The sequence below is a fragment of the Symphodus melops genome (assembly GCF_947650265.1).
Source record: "Symphodus melops genome assembly, chromosome: 14".
Taxonomy (NCBI): domain Eukaryota; kingdom Metazoa; phylum Chordata; class Actinopteri; order Labriformes; family Labridae; genus Symphodus; species Symphodus melops.
In genome coordinates this window covers 10,206,123-10,224,347 of record NC_136704.1, presented here as the reverse complement: position 1 = coordinate 10,224,347, position 18,225 = coordinate 10,206,123, and the positions used below count along the sequence as shown (strand labels likewise).

At 39.2% G+C, this 18,225-nt stretch overlaps 1 protein-coding gene across 1 annotated transcript; it reads right to left on the bottom strand.

Moving 5' to 3' along the window:
• Window positions 1–795: 795 nt before the first annotated feature.
• On the bottom strand, window positions 796–13,990 carry c1ql3a (complement component 1, q subcomponent-like 3a). The gene is made up of 2 exons (XM_079361818.1): window positions 13,332–13,990; window positions 796–1,696 (listed from the first exon to the last, which is right to left on the bottom strand). Exons 1-2 carry the CDS (start codon window positions 13,920–13,922, stop codon window positions 1,517–1,519), a joined length of 771 nt encoding a protein of 256 aa, XP_079217944.1. The 5' UTR covers window positions 13,923–13,990; the 3' UTR covers window positions 796–1,516.
• Between the last annotated feature and the right edge of the window lie 4,235 nt (window positions 13,991–18,225).

Below are 18,225 nucleotides of genomic sequence, written 5' to 3'. Positions count from 1 at the left end.
ACTGACAACAGACACTTTTTTTGAACATTAGCGATTGTAATTGTACCGCAGCAGGCACATAAATTAGATACACTGTATTAATCCCCCAAAGGGGATAATATGGGACCTTTAAAGCTCAAAGGAGATGCCTTTTGGATTTATTACTCCAACAAAGTTAAACCTTATTGACTAAATGAGGACCTCATGTTTCTGGTAATGTTGTTTATATTGTCTTAGGCTTTGTCTCAATAGAGGAAAAAGTGAGGAACAGTTGTCATCTTATAAATATATATTATAAATATAATCACATTTAGGATGGGATGTTAAATGATTGAGCTACACATGAGTGCTGTCACAGTCCTGGTATACTTCCTACTTTCCTCCCACTTTTATTAACCAATGAGAGATGATTTGCTGTGAGTATAAGAGTATTATGATTTTTCTCTACCTGAACTGTTTGGCTCTGAGGAAGACACGGTGAGTCGAAACGTTAAATTTGTGTTTCGTGGGCTCTAGTATTTTCCTTGGATCCAGTCTGACAGAAGGAGTGCAAATCAATAGATATTTCTGGACCACAGTTTCTATAACGCTTCTGCATTGAATGTGAATCAAAGTGATACAAATCTGCAGAAATAATAATCTAAGCATTTAAATAGCACAATTGATGCATGAATCCAACAATACTGAATCAACATCATTCAGGCTGTGATATTTTTAAAAGTAGACATAATTTGCTGACATGTTATAACATTGTTATAACGTTATATGTTATAATATATATTATATATTTGGTGGATAAAAGGGAATATGAAGTATGTTTATTATTGGAGGGATAATAATCTGCTGTCCGTCTATTAAATCTCTTTATCATGACTTCAAGGGTTACCAGCTGTTCTTCATGTCGGAGCAGCATGACACCAGCAAAGAAAAGAAAGAAAAACAAACACAGGCTGACATATGACTTCCTTGTTCATTATTACCATAAATATGGGTTATTACTGTATGATTGCTCTAAATCACTGATTTGAGACAACTACTTTAATTGTTTAAATGCATCTTTGAACATAATCTATAGATTTTTAGAACTACCTGCGAGTTTCTTGATTTCTTTTAGTTTTTTCATCTCCTCCTTTATGTTGCTTTCCCAAATTGGACTGTGGTTAGTTAAAATAAAGATTCCAATAATGTACTGACAGCGGGCTTGATCTGTTGGCAGGAAGCTCATTGCCAATCAGACATAAAAGCACTAAGCATTTACAAACTCCCCCAATTCCCATTAGTCCTTATCAGGACATAGCAACATTAAAAACAGAGGTCATTGTCTTTCAGCTATTCCATCAACGTTATTGTCCAAAATCAGTTGAACCGAAGACAGCGATGATTGCAGAGAGTGGAAAATAAAATTATTTAAAGGTTACAAAGGGCTAATTTATTTAGGTTTCTCCACAGATGTTTAAAAGAGAATGTTTGTGCTCTCATCACTGACAGAAGATTGGTAGAAGAACTGCGCAACAAGGCCTATACATGAATGTGTTGTCTAGTCAGCGTAGATGATGAATCCAGAGAAGGTGCTGTACTTGTTGTTGTTCCCTCCGTGAGCTTTGCCTCCATCTAGCTTGATGTAGATTTCATCTCCTGGCTCCAGATGCAGCACAGCGCTGTTACTGGCATAATCGTAGTTCTGGTCCGCATCCTGGGCTATAGCACTAGCACGCACCTGGAGGATTCCACAAACAAGCACAAATTATTCAGTATACATTTAAAAAAAACAAAAAAAACATCAAGAAGCATTTCCCTCGTTCTACACCTTACACTTAGAGACCAGTTTTTCAGGCATTAAGTGTCAGATCGAGTTTGATAACGAGATTGAAAAGCAGCATGTTGGTGCTGGAGGATATATTAGTCAGTTTTTTAAGGTTTAAAAAAAATCATGCATTCAAGTGACATTGTTATAGGACACATATTGAATGCATTTGTACTCGGTCTTGTCTTGGTTGGTTTCAGACTGGATTGACAGATTTTAAATCAAGACGGATTAAGACCACCACTGACAGGCTATTTGTCGAAGTCTTTACAGTGATTAGAAGCAAAGCACCCCTTTCTTAAAGAACAAATAATTTAAATTCCTTCATGAATTGACATATATCCCTCAGTTAAGGCCGCAACCTTCCTGATGTTACAGTCAAAGTGAGTGACATGCATGCTGCATTCAAGATGAGGATTTGTATTGCTATTTATGGTCTTGGTCTCAGTTGGTGTGGTCTTAACACTTGCAGAACATGAAGGCCACCAGGTAAAACTGGGTGCACTCATCTTTAGAGACAGGTTTGCTGTTTAAACACATGTATTTGATTATTACATTTTTTTTTGCATAAGATGTATAAGTGCTTCTGTGTGTGCAAAACACGCATCAGACTGTGTGTGCATAATGTGCCAAATGTGTGTGCTGGTACACAAATCTACAGGCAGGTAGCAGACTTCAAAAGTCAGAGGCTGAATTCGAAAGCTCTTTACTGTTCCTGTCATTCTCATAACAAGATACAGTTTCAAATTAAACCTTCAAGGGATGCACAAACAAGGGAAGGAGCAAAAAAAAAAAACTGCCTTGAGCTGCATGATGACCCCTTGGAGATAATTCAAGACTTTCCTGATTGAAGTCTCTGAAATGTGACCCAGTCGAGCCACCTGATAAATCTGACCAATCAGAAATGAAGCTATAATGCAAAAAATGAAAAGCTTTCACATGAAACAGAATCAAAATTATTTGAAACATTCCTGCTATACTTGACCGAGAGCATAGTGTTGGTGTGGAGTTTTTAGTTCATTTAATGGGACAGGCATTGCTCCTATGTGAAGCAGACGTGTGTCCTCTTGTTCTGGCATCAGTAGATCCGCCTCAAACCGAAACAAAAATAAATACATAAGAAGACAGGGCAAACATACAGTAAGCTCACTGTCTCTCAGTCTCTGTCTTATTAAAGGACTCAGTCCTTTCAATCCAAAGGAACAGGGGCTCAACTATTTGCTCAGCTCAGCTCCTTCCGGATGTCTGAGCTCCTTACCATACAGTATAACAATGAGCACAGACACTCTTTGGATGAAACACATTTTGGCTGCTTGTATTCCTGATCTCATACTTTTGGTCACTTCCCAAAGCTCTTGATCATACAGTATATGTGGCTTCAATACGATTGGCAGGTACAATGCCCACGTATGCTGCCCCAACCTGTCAGTCATCTTTTGATCAGTTTTAACCTTCAAAGTAAATTTCAAGAGAATAGCAGGAGGACAGCCTCTAAAATCCTACAGATCTGGTTGTTCTCACATGCAGCTCACTGCAGGAGGCTATCCGTGTCAAACCAAGGACTATGAGAGTTGTATTAATGAAAGAAGCCTGAGTGACCCATCTCTAACTGCAGGGGGCTTTAGAGTCCAAACGATGATGGTCAACATGCAGGAAATGCTGTAACAAACTCATTTTGAGTCAATCTAAGAACAGACTGAGAGTTTGTGCTGAGACGTTTTAGGACTCTTGACAAAACGTCAAAACCCGCCTACCTGTCAATCTGGTCAGCTATATGCCTCATTGTGAATAACGCTTATAAAATCTGAAGGGCTGATTTGTAAAAATATGTCACAGTGTGTGCGACCGAGACATGAACATGTTAATTTCTGCTGAAAAAATACAGGCTTTTTGAATGGATGTGAATGTGACTTTGAGTGCTTCTGCAGCCAGTGTCAAGCAGACACTCCAGGATTACAGGATTTCACCCTTCTGCAACAGCTTCATTTTTCAACACTGGAGGTTACCACGTTACAAACAAGGTTAAAAAAAAACCCAGACACAGAATAGGATACACTATACAATGCTATAATGCTTTTTCAACAGATTCACAACAAATGAGCAGTGAGAGCATACTGGTGAACTGTAAAAACGACACATAGTGCAGAACTTTAATTAAAGGGATACTTCATCCATTTACATGAAGCTTTGTATCATTAGAAACATGGTAGTAGTGTTGAATGGTCATGAATCCAGCCCTCATTTTGCCTTGAGACGAGAAATGAAATGGGTGAAGTATCCCTTTAAGTGCACAGGGACACTTGCATACAGTCCTAGTCCAGACCAATCATAGGGAAGATGCAGATTATTTCCTGCTGTGTTCTCACGTCAGCTCATTCAGACTTGATGCGCAAAAAATACAAGGGTGCTGGTTGGAGAAACTCTAGATAAAAAATGAGTTTAAAAATCATTGCTTGTGTTCACACACACCCCTCAGCTCACCTTCAAAACATCATTAGTTCTTCAGGAGTTCTGTACAAGTGTGAACAAGGCTTATGAAAATTGCAGACAGATCAGTTACAGGGGACAAACCTGGCAGAGGCCAACACACCAAGAACATGTGTGACTTTGTGCTGATGATATGGACCCAGCTCTCACTAGTCATAGGAACCTGATGGCTCGTAGAAACAGTCCTCTCAACAATCAACAGTTATATCATAGGCTTTCTTGTAATCTATGATCAAACACCTATAGACTGGAGCAGAAAACATTGGGATGAAGACCTTACAGGCGAGAGTATCTGACAGATTTTTCCAGTTCACCTGTAGTGCATGGTTGGTCTGTCCAGCAGCCTCTCCTGTCAGCGGATTCGACCTCCAACCAGGTCAATCACTGGGCTTTGGCCAAAGGTCTTCTGTTATTACCAAATGCTTAAATACAGTTCAGGGTAGACTCCCTGAACACCGCTCGTGTTTGGGACCCCCAGTACACTAAAGAATCCAGTAATCTAAGAAGGATGGATACTCTTTACTCTACACAACTGATCCTTAACTTGTAAGAAGTTCAACTGTTTAAACCCAAGCAAGCCCTTATGCCACTCCTGTCAAAAAACACGAGCAACCACAATTCAAATCCTGAAAATAACAATTGCAAAGCAAATAACTTTGATACAACACTTTCTTGTCTGGGTCAAACACATTGTATCTAAAGTCTTTTAAGATTTTCTTTTATCTGTTGGTTCCATGGGTCGTCTTTGAAGGACAAGAACAGTTTAAACCATATTGTGAAAGTCTGCTCAAAGATTGTTTAGTCCAGCTGTAAGACTTGAGCTCCCTGTGGAAGGAGTGTGTGGTCCAGAAAGCGAACAGAATCATAAATCAACCTGAACATATTCTTCATCTGTCTTTTCTTTAATGCCCTCTGGACGGCGCTATGTTGCCTCTCCAAGGAGAACCAACAGACACTCAAACTCTTTTATCCAGTCAGCTATCAGACTGTTGAATTTCTAAATTTGCTTGCTCTGGCTTCTCATTTGGTGACCTATTCATCTGTTGAATTATTGTTACTGGCATGTGAATGTAGTTGGCTAAATGCTACTGCGGCTGTGTTTGTTTCCTTTATATTGTTTTGGCTTTTTGTCCATTACTCTGAATGCTGTGAAACTGAAAGGCCCTTCTAGGATGTTTAAGTTGTCAGAATTGGAAACAGAGCTCGATTTTTATAGAAAAAAAGCAGCGTTCTTGTGATACTGGTGTTACAGTTTCAAGAGTGCGTGTGACCTATAGTGACTTTCATCTAATTGTGTTTTTTGTTGTCATAGTTTCCACAATACCATGTAACCATGTCTTTAGTGAAAATGAAACAAAGAGACACTTGTCTTTGGTAACACTCTGGAGATTTATGTTTAAAAAAAAAAAACTCTTTGTTTTTTTCATTCCTTTTTACTTCAGCGGTCTTATTTTATTTATTTTATACTCACACCTAGATTCTTTTGGCAGTTTAAACATGCAGCATTATTAATGTATTCTCACATGGCATTTGTTTGCTCTCCGAGACACACTAAATTGGTGTCAGTTGACTTGGCTGCCATTGGCTCGTAAGAGCTAGGGGCGGGAGGCAGGGGATAGGAAACAGGTGTATAGGAGCGGATTGATTGACATATTTCTCAAGAATTTGTTTAGCATACAGTGCAGGAACAAATACAACTGTTATCTTTTCATTTTTATCACGCAGTGCTGGTCCATTTTCCTTTCCCTTACTGCCACATTTGCAAGTTGACTGACTCACTGCCCCCCACTGGACGGCTGTAGTAAGTGTACCAAAATGTACTCAAGATGAACATGGCCTTGGGAAATCACCATCTCCATGTGTATCTTTCTATTCCTGTTTCCTAGAAGAACCCTTGCAGGTGATATTTTTTGTAACATCAAGTTACAACAAAGGAACAGTATTATTCAGTCAAAATTCCCAAGTATTGATTTTAGGTGTGGAGAAAATGTTGATTGTCCACCTGTCCACTAAATATGTCATGGATTCTGCTAGAACTTCCTGGTCCTTGTAAACCACTTCCTCCTGCAAGAAACCCATCTGCTCATTTTCTATTCAGCAACTGCCAGCTTTTCCCTCCAGTTCCTTGTCTCCACCCATTTCCTGTATTGTCTCTCAGCCAATCGGCTCGTCAGCTCATTGCCCCTCAGCACTTAGACCAGTCAATTTGCCTTGCTGGTTGCCAGTTCCTAGTTTGTGCTCCAGCCTGCTTGGTTTCCAGCCTGATTGAATTGCCCTTATGGGTTTTTTGACTTGTGCCTGTTTAAGTTGTTTAAATGTTTTGCCCGTTGCCTCTGTACTTCTGCTTGGTCCACCTAAATTTTGGTTTTGACTTTTGGAACGGACTGAATTGTACTCTGCCTGAAAACTTGAGTAAATTCTCAGTTCCCTTTGATTCTGTGTGTGGGTCTTCTCTGACCTGTAACAAAATTGGACATGCATAGATGGCTATACTTTATTTCATTTAAAATTAATAGAGACTTGCTGATTTTAAAACAATTTGAAGTCGAGTTAAACATGTTCTATCAATAATAGATTTTTCTGATTAAACTATAGCTTGCAGTTTTTCATTTTGATTAATATTCTGTGCTAGTTATAAGGTAGGTTTCATTCAATGTGTTTCTAATGCAAGAGCTCAGGTCTGAATTAAAACCCTTGCCCTCCCATGAACTCACTGCTGTTGTGCTGTTCTGGCAGCCCCCAGGCAAAACCTGTGGCAGTATTTAGCACTATCAAGTGTGTCTTTTCCTGTATGACACTGTATAAGTATGTGTATGAAGAGTTCAACACTAAAGGATTGAAATATGTCCAGAATTCAAATTCAATTCAAAAAACTTGAAATGATTCTCTCCACTCCAGTGGACAATTATGAATCTTAAAAATGAATAAAACATGTTACCTTGTATGTAACTTAATAGGTTAAAAAATTAAAAAGTGTGATTATGCTCAGCTTAGCCTGTCAAACCCCTGAAACTCCCCCTTACTGTCTTAGTTTTTATATAACACATACCAAAACAGGCCTGCATTTAGCTCAAAAATTGCCACATATGAGTCTAAAAGCAGGTTATATCTCTAAACTCAGCCTCTAAGTCAAGGACTGGCGCTGCCGGCACGTTCCAGGGAACAACAGCAGCACGTGCTGTGTAAATATAAGCATTGAATAGAGTGGACAGAGAATATGGAAATTGGCCGTTATCAGTCAGTCTGTTCCTTCTAAGAGAGAGCACCAAACCTCCAAAACTGAAGAGCCACTCTGCAGGTGCACGAGCTGGGGTTAAGTTGTTGTACTTCATGTAGAAGATTACGATGTTTGAGAACTGGTTCAGAGTCTCAGCCCTCCTCAAGTAGTCCATTACTTCTTTTTCTGCTGAGTAGATGCCCACTCTGTCCCAAAAGCAAAAAAAGTCAATTTCATCAGTGCTGCCTGACGTGAAGCCAGTTTGAGGCTCCTCCATAGGGGCCGTTGTGCAAAACACTCTTTTGTCAGAAGCATCTTTTCTACGATATATACCCAGCAAGCAGCTCCTTCAGATCTTCTTGTCCAATTAAGTTTCCAATCCAGTTTACTCTGCTTAGTCGGAGTGCACAAATCACTGGCAGTAGCCTCATTGTCACCACCAGGCTACTTAACAACAAGCTTTACCCACTGGCTCACATTTATTAAAGTTCTTGGTATACTCCCCTTCTATCTAGGCACTGTAATTTTAGTGCAGCGACTAGCATGAACACAGAAACACAATAAAGTTCATTTTTGGAGCGTTTTTAATGAAATCTTTGATCAGTTTGAATAAAGAGTAAATATTGTTAATGTTAACAGCGGTTTGTCCTAATGATGACAGACATCAGACGAGAGTTCGAGAGCATAAATAAATACCGTAAATATGAAAATATGTTTCATTACGTCTAAAATTAAATATCTTAATGTTTTTAAAAAATGTAATGTTTATGTATGAATGTAAATGTTTTCTTGAAAACACTCTCAGTATTATATAAGTATTCTGTTATTGATCCTCAGCCGTTGGTAGGCTGTACGCTTCAATGTCGCAACAACAATGACGTCACTGTCAGAAGCCGGTGAGAGAGTGAGTCGTTTTCAAAATGTTTTTTAATGTTTCTGAGTGAGTGCACTATATAGTTCACTACATTAAACTCAGCATATAGTGAGTAAGTAGTAGAGAATGAATGAGTGATTTCAGGTTACTCTAATGGAATTTAAAGCTACGCTGACAGACCACAAATCTAAATCAATCAGGAGTTGTCTATGTTAACAACCCTGCATTGGACACTTGACTTTTAATGTGTTTTGATGATGTCACTTTGTGTAGTGGCCATGCATCTACCTATGTGAGTTTGATGTCTGTTATGTCAATGTTTTGATTATTTGTTTTTATTGCCACTGATACACTCTCCTGAAAAAGAGATTACAAAATCTTAATGGGACTAACATAAAGGTAAAATAATGGTTATACTACAAGTTGAGGTGAGGCTCACTTCTTCTACCTTGCTTGTAATCCATGCTGCATTGAACTTTTAGGCTAGTAGTCACTGTCGTGACCTGCCAATAACACCTGACCTGCTGCATGTACATGTCATCATATGATAGCAGCACACCGAGCACAAAAATGCATTGCTATCTTGTAATGAAGTGTTACTTTGCTTTAGTAACTGTTATATTATTATTCTTTTCTAATTTGTAATCCTTTAGCTCGTTAGCTTAATAAATCAGCTTAATTGAGTCACATTTACACAAAATCCAGTAATATTACTTGTCGGTTGACGTGGCTGTGAAGCTTCTCGCAGTGTCTTTGCTGGTTTCTAGCTGTTGTCTAGAGGAGTAAGGGGAACAGCACCATGTGTCTTATGCTAGTGCAGCTGCCTCAAGAGACCTTCCGTTGATGCCGAAGTGCACCAAACGTTTGAGCTTTAAAATTGGGCAAAGAAATTCTCAAGGTGCTTGCTTCCCCATATGTCTGTTAAATCAAGGCCGAGCTCATTTTCCCTTTTAACCTTCGTAAAAGAGGGTGCCCCGAAAGACAATATTAGCTCATATATAGATGAAATGATCCCAGGCGCCTCAGGAGATGATACCACAACAGCGAGAGAACCCTTTGGGAGAGAAGGTAAACATGAACACGTTTTTTTTTAAAGCAAAATGCCAACTTGAAAAGACCTGAATAGAAGAGAAAGGGAGCAAAGCACTTTATTCTGAGGTCTCTGAGGGACTCAAATGAGCCGTCCTAATATATGTCAGAGAATCCAGTCAAACCCATTTAACTCCACAAAGTGAAAACAATTAATCAAAGTCAAGAGGAAGGAAATAGGCAGATGGGACTGCATGGGATAGCACAGAGAATTTTGAAGTGTTGCCTAAACTGCTTCTAAATTGTCAAAGGGGAGAGCGGGGGAGAGAGGGATTTTTAATCTAACTGGGACAATGTGGGGGGCTTTAATTCTGAGTGGCAAGAGCTGTCCTTCATTCTGCAACAATTTAGAGTAAGACATTAGACAAAACATTTTATTTAATATTAGATGCACAATATTTAGCTGTTAAATAAAACGAGGCATTTCAGGGCCCCCATTTTTTTTGCTGCTCTATGAACTCTTGCTTTTTTCAGCCCAACTGAACTTTGAACATGTTCTTTCTAAATTTAAAAAAAAGATGATAAACATTAATCGTAAAGATTAATACGAATATGGGACGAAAGTTAATTTTAATAGAATCTGTTGGGACTCTTGGCAAAAAATTCACAGGATGCCCTCAGAGCAGCGTTCATCACCAATGACTACGTTTACATGCACAGCATTTTCCAGATAAACCTTAGTGTTATGACAAGACGCCATCTAGAGGCGTCCTCAAATCCTTGAAGTAGCATACTAACGCATTTAGTTGAACCAATATTCAGGTTGATACAGGCATATATCAGGGGGTCTTATTTGGATTTTCAATTATCGGAAAATTAGCTTAATTGGGTTATAACAATTGGAATAAGGTATTTACATGACTTCTATGCAATCAATCATTAATACAATTAATACAGGAATGTGGTTTGCATGTAAATGTAGTGATTGTGTCATGTTATTCATGCTACATTCTGTTAACTAATCGCAGCAGAAGCTTGTTTGATAAAAAACCTAATTTGGAATGTTTTAGTTTGTGTTTTTCGTTGAAGAGCTCAGGTAAAAAATTAATTAATTTGTTTCATCTTTTGTTTGGGGTAAGGACAGAGGAGGAGTAGATTATTAATGTTTGTACTTTTAAGGCATTGCTTATCTCTAAAATAATTCAACTTGCTGCTTTGAATCTCATTTGACCTGAGCTGATGGCATTCCTGGGAGTCAGAAGAGTACGGGTCACTTAAGTTTTGGCCGTGGTTCTCTTAAACCAGGGACATAAGTGAGAGAAGTAAACAGATGTTTGAGAGTTAGAGTACAGTGAGAGTCCTGTAAGAGTCCAGCAGAAAGGTGGCCCCATGTTTGTTTTGCAGTGCATGATAACAAGTTAATTTATGACTCTAAATGGCCCGTAGGTGTGAATGTAAGTGCGGCTGGTTGACTGTCTATGTGTCAGCGCTGTGATTGACTGGCTGACAGTTTAAGGTGTACCCTGCCTCTCACCCAATGACAGCTGGGATCAACTCCAGCCACCGCACCGGGTAAAGCAGTATAGATAATGGATGATATCAAGTCAGAGCTTTCAGACTGCCGGTGTTTGCATGCACGTGTCTCACACCAAGGAAATTTTGAGATTAGAAGGCATAGAAACAGACAAATGTTAGTCAGCCATATGTTCATTTATCTGCCATTATTTGCCAGATATATTTCACAACAGCATTATGAGTATTTAACATCAACATAGCTGTATTTTGAATTCAATGAATCCAATTAAAAAACTTTGTCAAAGCCAACTATCCAGTTACATTCTTATCTTGTGAATGGGTCTTTCCTTTTTAGTTTGGAAATATTTCATGTTGTGGAAGTTAAAACTAATTTGAAGTTCAGTTTCATGGGGACTTTAAAAATGTTTTCATTTTACTGAGTAGGTTTTTAAGTAACACGTGATTACTGTAGCTGAAGATAGAATTTATTTTATAAACAATATGTATTGCATTTATGCATCAAGATTTGCAGATGGACATCCCATCTGTGAGAAATTGCCTTTTCTCTGGAAACATGTTACATTTTCTGCTGGTATTTTTAAAATTTCAGGTAAACAAATGGGTACTGTCCAACAATTATGAATTAATTTAAATCCAGGTTTAGCATTATACTGTAAGACTGTTGTATAATAATTTATAATTAATTACCGTATTTGTTATAATGTATTTCTATCAAACAATTTGTTGTCTTTAAAGTAAAAAAGTGCAGAGGTATACATGAAGTACTCTAAGACACGGTTACGGTTGAAGGTCCTTATCTAGGGACGTCAAAAAGACACGCAGCTCCACCCTAACCTTGCAGGATGTGCTTTCATGGGATTTATGTCATTAATTCAGATCGCAAAGAGGTGAATGATTATAACTTATTAAAGTCCATTCCTAGGTGCTGAGGATACATTCATTTGAGTAGTGTTTAACCTTACCTCAGACTCATCAATAGCCTGACGTAAAATAGCATTTTTATAGTTTGCTATGTACTGTATTTGCATACACACAGATCCAGATGCTGCAATAAAAATAAAATGTTTTAAATGTTACCTGCCTTTATTTACATTCTGAAATTGGATCAGGATTTACGTTTATGTTTCTGCTTTTTTCCTTTTTTTCATTTTCTATTCTATTTGCAGATATTTTATATATACACACATATATCTTTTTTTTTAAATTAAAATGCATTTTCAAAGAAGGACCAAACTCGTTCAAGTACCACTTTTACAAGTGTTTTTTTTATGAAGTTATGCTTTTTTAACATGTCGATCATGTACACAGAAATGTATTTTTCCCTCTGAAAATGTTTTAAAGTCTCAGCAGCAGTACTCCTAATTGAAACATGTCTTACAGCATCTGATTTTTCATGGTGTGCAGCTCTGCTGGTTTAATCCCAGAATTTTTGCTGTGTTCTGTGAGGTCTTCAGACGCATTACAGTTGCAGGCTGACAGGCAGGGATGTGCTTGGTGGACCGACGCTGCAACACTGGTTTGCCCCATGGATTAGATCTGCTGCTGACAGCCTGATCACTACGGAGACGCACAGAGAACAGGACACAGTGATGGCACAAACACGCAACAGAGCAGACATGAGGCAACTAAGTATATCTCTGTGGTGTATATAGCTCAAGTTGTATTATTGTTTTCTTCTTTTTGTAATCATCATTATATTTATTACTATAATTGTAATTATTTGTTTTAGTGGTGAACGTAGTTTTATTTTCTGTATTGCTATTGATTGTCCTGACATAAATTGTAGATAGTGGTCATTTAATTTAATTTTATTGTGTTTGGTTATATAAAAATGTGTTCTATTTATTTCCAAAGGTTTAGGATGGGTGAGGGAATTTATATTTTGCTAATTATGAAAACGTTTGAAATCTTCCCCTGACTTGTGGACAATTGACCTTCTTCCTAAGATTCTGACCCCTGACCCATGAGCTTCATCCATGACCAGGCTTTGGATCCTTCCTCTACACCCTTCCAGATATCAATTCCCTATTAAAGTAGCCTATACTTGAATCCACCAAAACAAAAAGGCACACATTCTGATTCTCTGTGACTGGATTTTTAGAAAGATCATGATTACAGGAATTTTGTACATCCGGAGATACTTCTTTAATTAAAATAATAATCGATACGAACAGAGGTGCTGGTCTTTGCCTAAAGATTATTGTCCAATTAAGTTTAAATCTTACTGTCTGAAATGAAATATGGGTGAATGGAGTGTTTACTCTATGAACTACAAGAACTTGCACAGTTGCGTAAGAAACTGTTTGTCGACACCAAGCCCGTAAAACACTGTGACCTCCAACCGTGCAACCTGCGTGTATCACTCTGACATTAAGGTTTGTTTCTACATGCACATTTTATGTTACCTGGTTGTTTTTGCAAAGGTCAGCCCACATGCTTGTGCCGTCCCCTCCGCGCATCAGGACATGGTAAGTGAAATAATAAATCCCGGGGATGGAGCATGTGAACTTTCCGGTAGTTGGGTCGTAGTGGTTTCCGAGGTTGGTGACAACGTCGTCGAACTTCAGCACCTCGTAACCCTCGTGTTGCTTTTTCAGCCCTGCGTAAAAGGCAATCTTTGGCACGGTGCTGTAGGTGGCCGCACTTATGGCACCGGCAGCTGCGCTTGATCCCGGAGGTCCTGGTAAACCAGATCTCCCGGGTTCTCCTTTTTCTCCCGGTGGCCCCGCTGGACCGGGCGCCCCCGGCTCACCGGGAGGTCCTCTAGGACCCGCCTTACCTGGACGCCCTGGTTCGCCTTTCGGTCCTTGGATAAAAGTGGGTAAAGACTGCACAAGGCTGTTGTCCCGGACCGTGTCCGCCGTAGCGGTGCTGGTCGGAGATTTCGTGCCATAAGGATCGCACACCATCCTACAGGTACCGAGCATCTCGTAATGTGCCGCTGTCCCCGCCGAGTTTACCAGAACTGGGATGAGGATGACTAAAACCAGTACCATAACGACCCCCAGGACCCCTGCCGCCACCAGCCGCTTCCTGCCGACCAGCCGCGTCAGCGCTGGGCGATCCGGTTGTCTGCTTTTGGGTGAAATTTTGCTGGCTAAAGAGGCAACCCTTTGAAGAAAAATGTAGCTGAGCTACACTGTATTGGTGTTATTACTTTACTTTCCAAAACGGTGCCCCCCTCCCCTTCACTCCCCCTTTCCTCTCCTTTCTACACTTTTTCTGCTGATGCGCTACTTACTCAAATCCCTCTGAAAGTTCAGCCCTTTACTGCATTGTAATGTTCAAAAGAACTGGATTCAGCATCTTCAAGACGCTCTTAAATCCAGGCGTGGGGACTGGCCCCTCTTTGATCCACAGGTCCCAAATAAAGTGTCGTATGGAAGCTGAACTCTTAAGGTGGATCAGCCGACCGTTTTTGTGATACAAAGCGCTCAGATATCAAGGCGCAGATACACAGCAGGAGCACCTCAGAGAGAGAGAGAGAGAGAGAGAGAGAGAGAGAGAGAGAGAGAGAGAGAGAGAGAAGTATGGCTCGTGATTCTTGTCTTTTAGTGACGGTGTATATTAAGGATGAATCGTTTCAAGATGTTATTTTATCCACATTAAGGCCTGTTTTGGGAATATCTCTTTGTAAAAAAAAAAAAAAAAGGATATATTAGTCAACTAACGTATTTCTACTGGGCAGAAAGTGTGTATATGGATGTCACAAAATATGAAAGCCTAGTCGAAAAAAAGATTTAAAAAAGTTTAAAGGGACTATTTTTGGGAGCACATGCTCTAACTGCCCATTCACAAATCAAATCTTCAGAATCCCGAGAACAGTGTGGTAGTGATGGTGTATTGATGCCACTAAAATCAAAGTGGTCCTGTCTTCTTTGGCCTCATTAGGCCTTGAAACGTCCAGTTATCGAGAGTCCCTGAAAATGAGCTTTGAAGGTAACTGAGCATCATTGAATTGGCAGCGCACTCAATATCAGCCCAGTGAATGATGAATTGCTGTTGAGGGTATAGGAGGAACAGAAAAAGGCAAGGGACCAGGCAGAGTAATAATAATAATGATTTGCAACTTTATTTATAGATAACTCTTAGAAACACATTTTCAGAGTGCTTCACAAGCAATAAAAAAAACACAGTAACACAAAGTGAAAGTAAAGGCAAAAACTTAGAGACACCGGGTCTGATGAAGATTTCTGACCGTTAAAGGGAATTTTTTTTCTTGCCACGCTATGAGGGATTAAGCTGGGCTCTTTTAATATAATAAGTAAGGTCCTTTACCTGTTTTTTGTAATGTTAACAGACAAAGAGTAAGGTCCTCTACCTGCTTTTGTAAAGTGTCTTGGAATAACACCTGTTATGAATTCACGCTATTCAAATAAATATTGATTGATTAAAAAGATCAAGAATTCAAGTCAACTATGACAGCATACTACAGTTAAATAAATAAACATGTGTTTACACTGTTGTATTACTGAAATGAATTGGTGACTAAAAGGTAGACAAAGGGAGCTTCTTCTTTTGACTCCAGGACTGTATTATCTGTCTAACTTTTGTTGTACAGCTTTTTTTTTTTTTAGTGCCTTGCCATGTAATTGACATGGTTGAATAAACTGGAAAAGGTACATCTACTGGCAGACCTCTCCAAAACTCGTCTATTTCTTGTGACTTACTTTCAAACACTTTAGAAAATGTGGCTTTCTTTAGTCTTTCAATCGTAACCTTATAGGATGAAAACTTTTTTTTTTAACTAAATGATTTGTAATTAATTTCCGTTTTTGTAAAAAAAAAAAAAAAAAAAGAAAGAAAGAAAAAAGTGTGACAGAGTTTCAGGTGAATACTTTCTCCTGGATGTGACCTGAACTCCATCACACAGTACTAGTGACCCGAGGAGGACCAATGGGACCTCTATACTTGGGGAAATTAAGCCAGCTCTCATCTGTCACACCTTGCATGTCCAGACGTCTGACCTCTGACATTCTGCAGAAGTGGGTGGTTGAAAACTGTATTGTCAGAGGACATGGGAGCATCACATCAGTTATGCCCATGTTTTCTCAAAGGAAGCATCCGTGAGGTCACACACTAAAGCTGCTGTAAAAGTCTTAAATTAGCAAACTGATGTGATGGTGACTTGTATTTTATACAACATTTTCTATTTTGAGGTGCTTGTTAATCGTAATGGATATGTTGTCAATGAAGACAACATTAATTGATAGTTCTCAGGTTGGCTCATTATGAAGCCAGAACACTTCCTCATTGGTCTCAAACAGAAAACAAACCTGTATTTAATCTCCTCTTTACTACTAGATAGAGTAAATTCAACAGCTGTTTATAAGGGGTTTTAAGATGTGGTGAATCAAATAGTGCTCAAATGAGTCTCAAACACATTTTTTTGTTTCTGTCGTTCAGGTTTGACTTGTGTGTTTTATTAGTTGTTGAAGCCTGCCTGGGTATCAGACTGCAGATGTTTCTTATGGCATCTAACTTTGTTAGTCTTAGGTGCTGTTTAGAACTCCAGGTTGTAAGTTGAGATGTGAAACCTCCTCCAATGGTAAAATAAACCAAAAGTCATCATAAAACATTGTAATAATTCTAGTTACACTCAGTAAATAGGAAAAAGAAACAGAGATGCCAGCTTTTTTTTGTTCAAAGTCTTATCCCTTTGCTGTAGCCAGATTCTGTAAACAGACTGAACCCCAAATGAAGGTTTTGCGAGCTTACTCTATTGAAGGATTTGTACACAACAATAAAATTATCAAAATAAACACAATAAAATAACTCATACTTGAAAAGTGTTTTAGATGTTTTCATGTCGGCGAGAGAGAGTTGTCTTTCTATCAGTCTGGGTTTTTTTTGTTTTGTTTTTCAATATTGCTTAATGACAACAAATGTTACTTTATGACACTTTAAATGAAGGCTTTAGGATTGTGAATCTCTTCCTCTGATTCAGAGGCTCTGACCAGATCACATGACCCTGCCCGGAAAGCCTCAGGACCCTGACAGCATCCTCAACAACAGAACCAGCCTCAGGATCCCAACATACCCTACTTAGATAAAACCAGCCTCACAATATCAATTTAAAAAAAATATATATATATATACTTTAATAATCCCCGAGGGGGGAAACTGTGGTTATTCCACACTCTTGTTATTTTAGAGTCATGCTTCTCACACACACAGGCCTGACTCACATGTGAAAAAGCAGGACCTAAGGACATGCATTAATGTAGATTTGTCAGAATGCTGCAGCAGCCCCAACTGGAAGCGCCCCCTGAGCTGGTGGGAGTTCGGTGCCTTGCTCAAGGGCACCTCAGCAGTGCTCGAGAAGTGGTCTGGCACCTCTCCAACTACCATACCAACTTTGGGTTTGCATCGTGACTTGATTCAGCGACCCTCCGGTTCCCAAACCAAGTCCATATGGACTGAGCTACTGCCGCCCCAGTCCCCAAATCCCCCCCAATTTATCTTAACCAAATGATTGAGCCAAAAAAAGAAGAAGAAAAAAAAAGAAAACTACTTGAAATATTGGAAGGAAAACACCCAAACAGAGTGAGTCCAAATGCGATCTAACCCCTGAATAGAGTCTACACATTAGCAGCTTACCAGTTCCCTGTAAAGTAATCCTGACGATGTACAAACTCAGCGAGCAGTGTTCTCAGAGTCTGCAGTGCAACACCTTGCAGGTAGAGACAGAGTAGAACTCCTCACATCATGGCCCATAAATATCAGGCTATGAGAATGGAATACTTCACCAAATTACACACATCCATCCAAAACTTAAACACACAAAACATACAGTGAGATTATAGCTGCAAAATGTATTACAGCTTGTCAGGACCAGAGGACAACCCGTTAAAGCTGAACACATCATGCTAATATAGATTACTGAAAATAATGTTTTTAAATTCTATTTAATGAAAAAATATGATTTCTTAAAGGTCAAAAGAAATACTGGAATTGGAACATTAAATGTAATGTTTTAAGACCTGTATAAATGTGGTGGCCATTAAGAAAAGCAGCAGATGTATATTAGCTGCTCATCTTGTAGTGGGCGGGGTGATTGTGTCTCTGCCCTATGTCACCACCCTCATTATAGTGGCACAGTGCAGCCCCCCTTAGACAATCAAGCCTGCCCTAACACACACGCCACCTATAAATCACCTTGTGAAAATCAATGGGCTTTAGTTAGCTTGGGACTCATTGTGTCCTTGCACAGGTGTGAGATGAATTGAGATGAAGTAAGAACAAAACAGGAACAACGTCCACCAAAAAGAGGAGAAAAAGAGTGCAGCAGTGACTGTC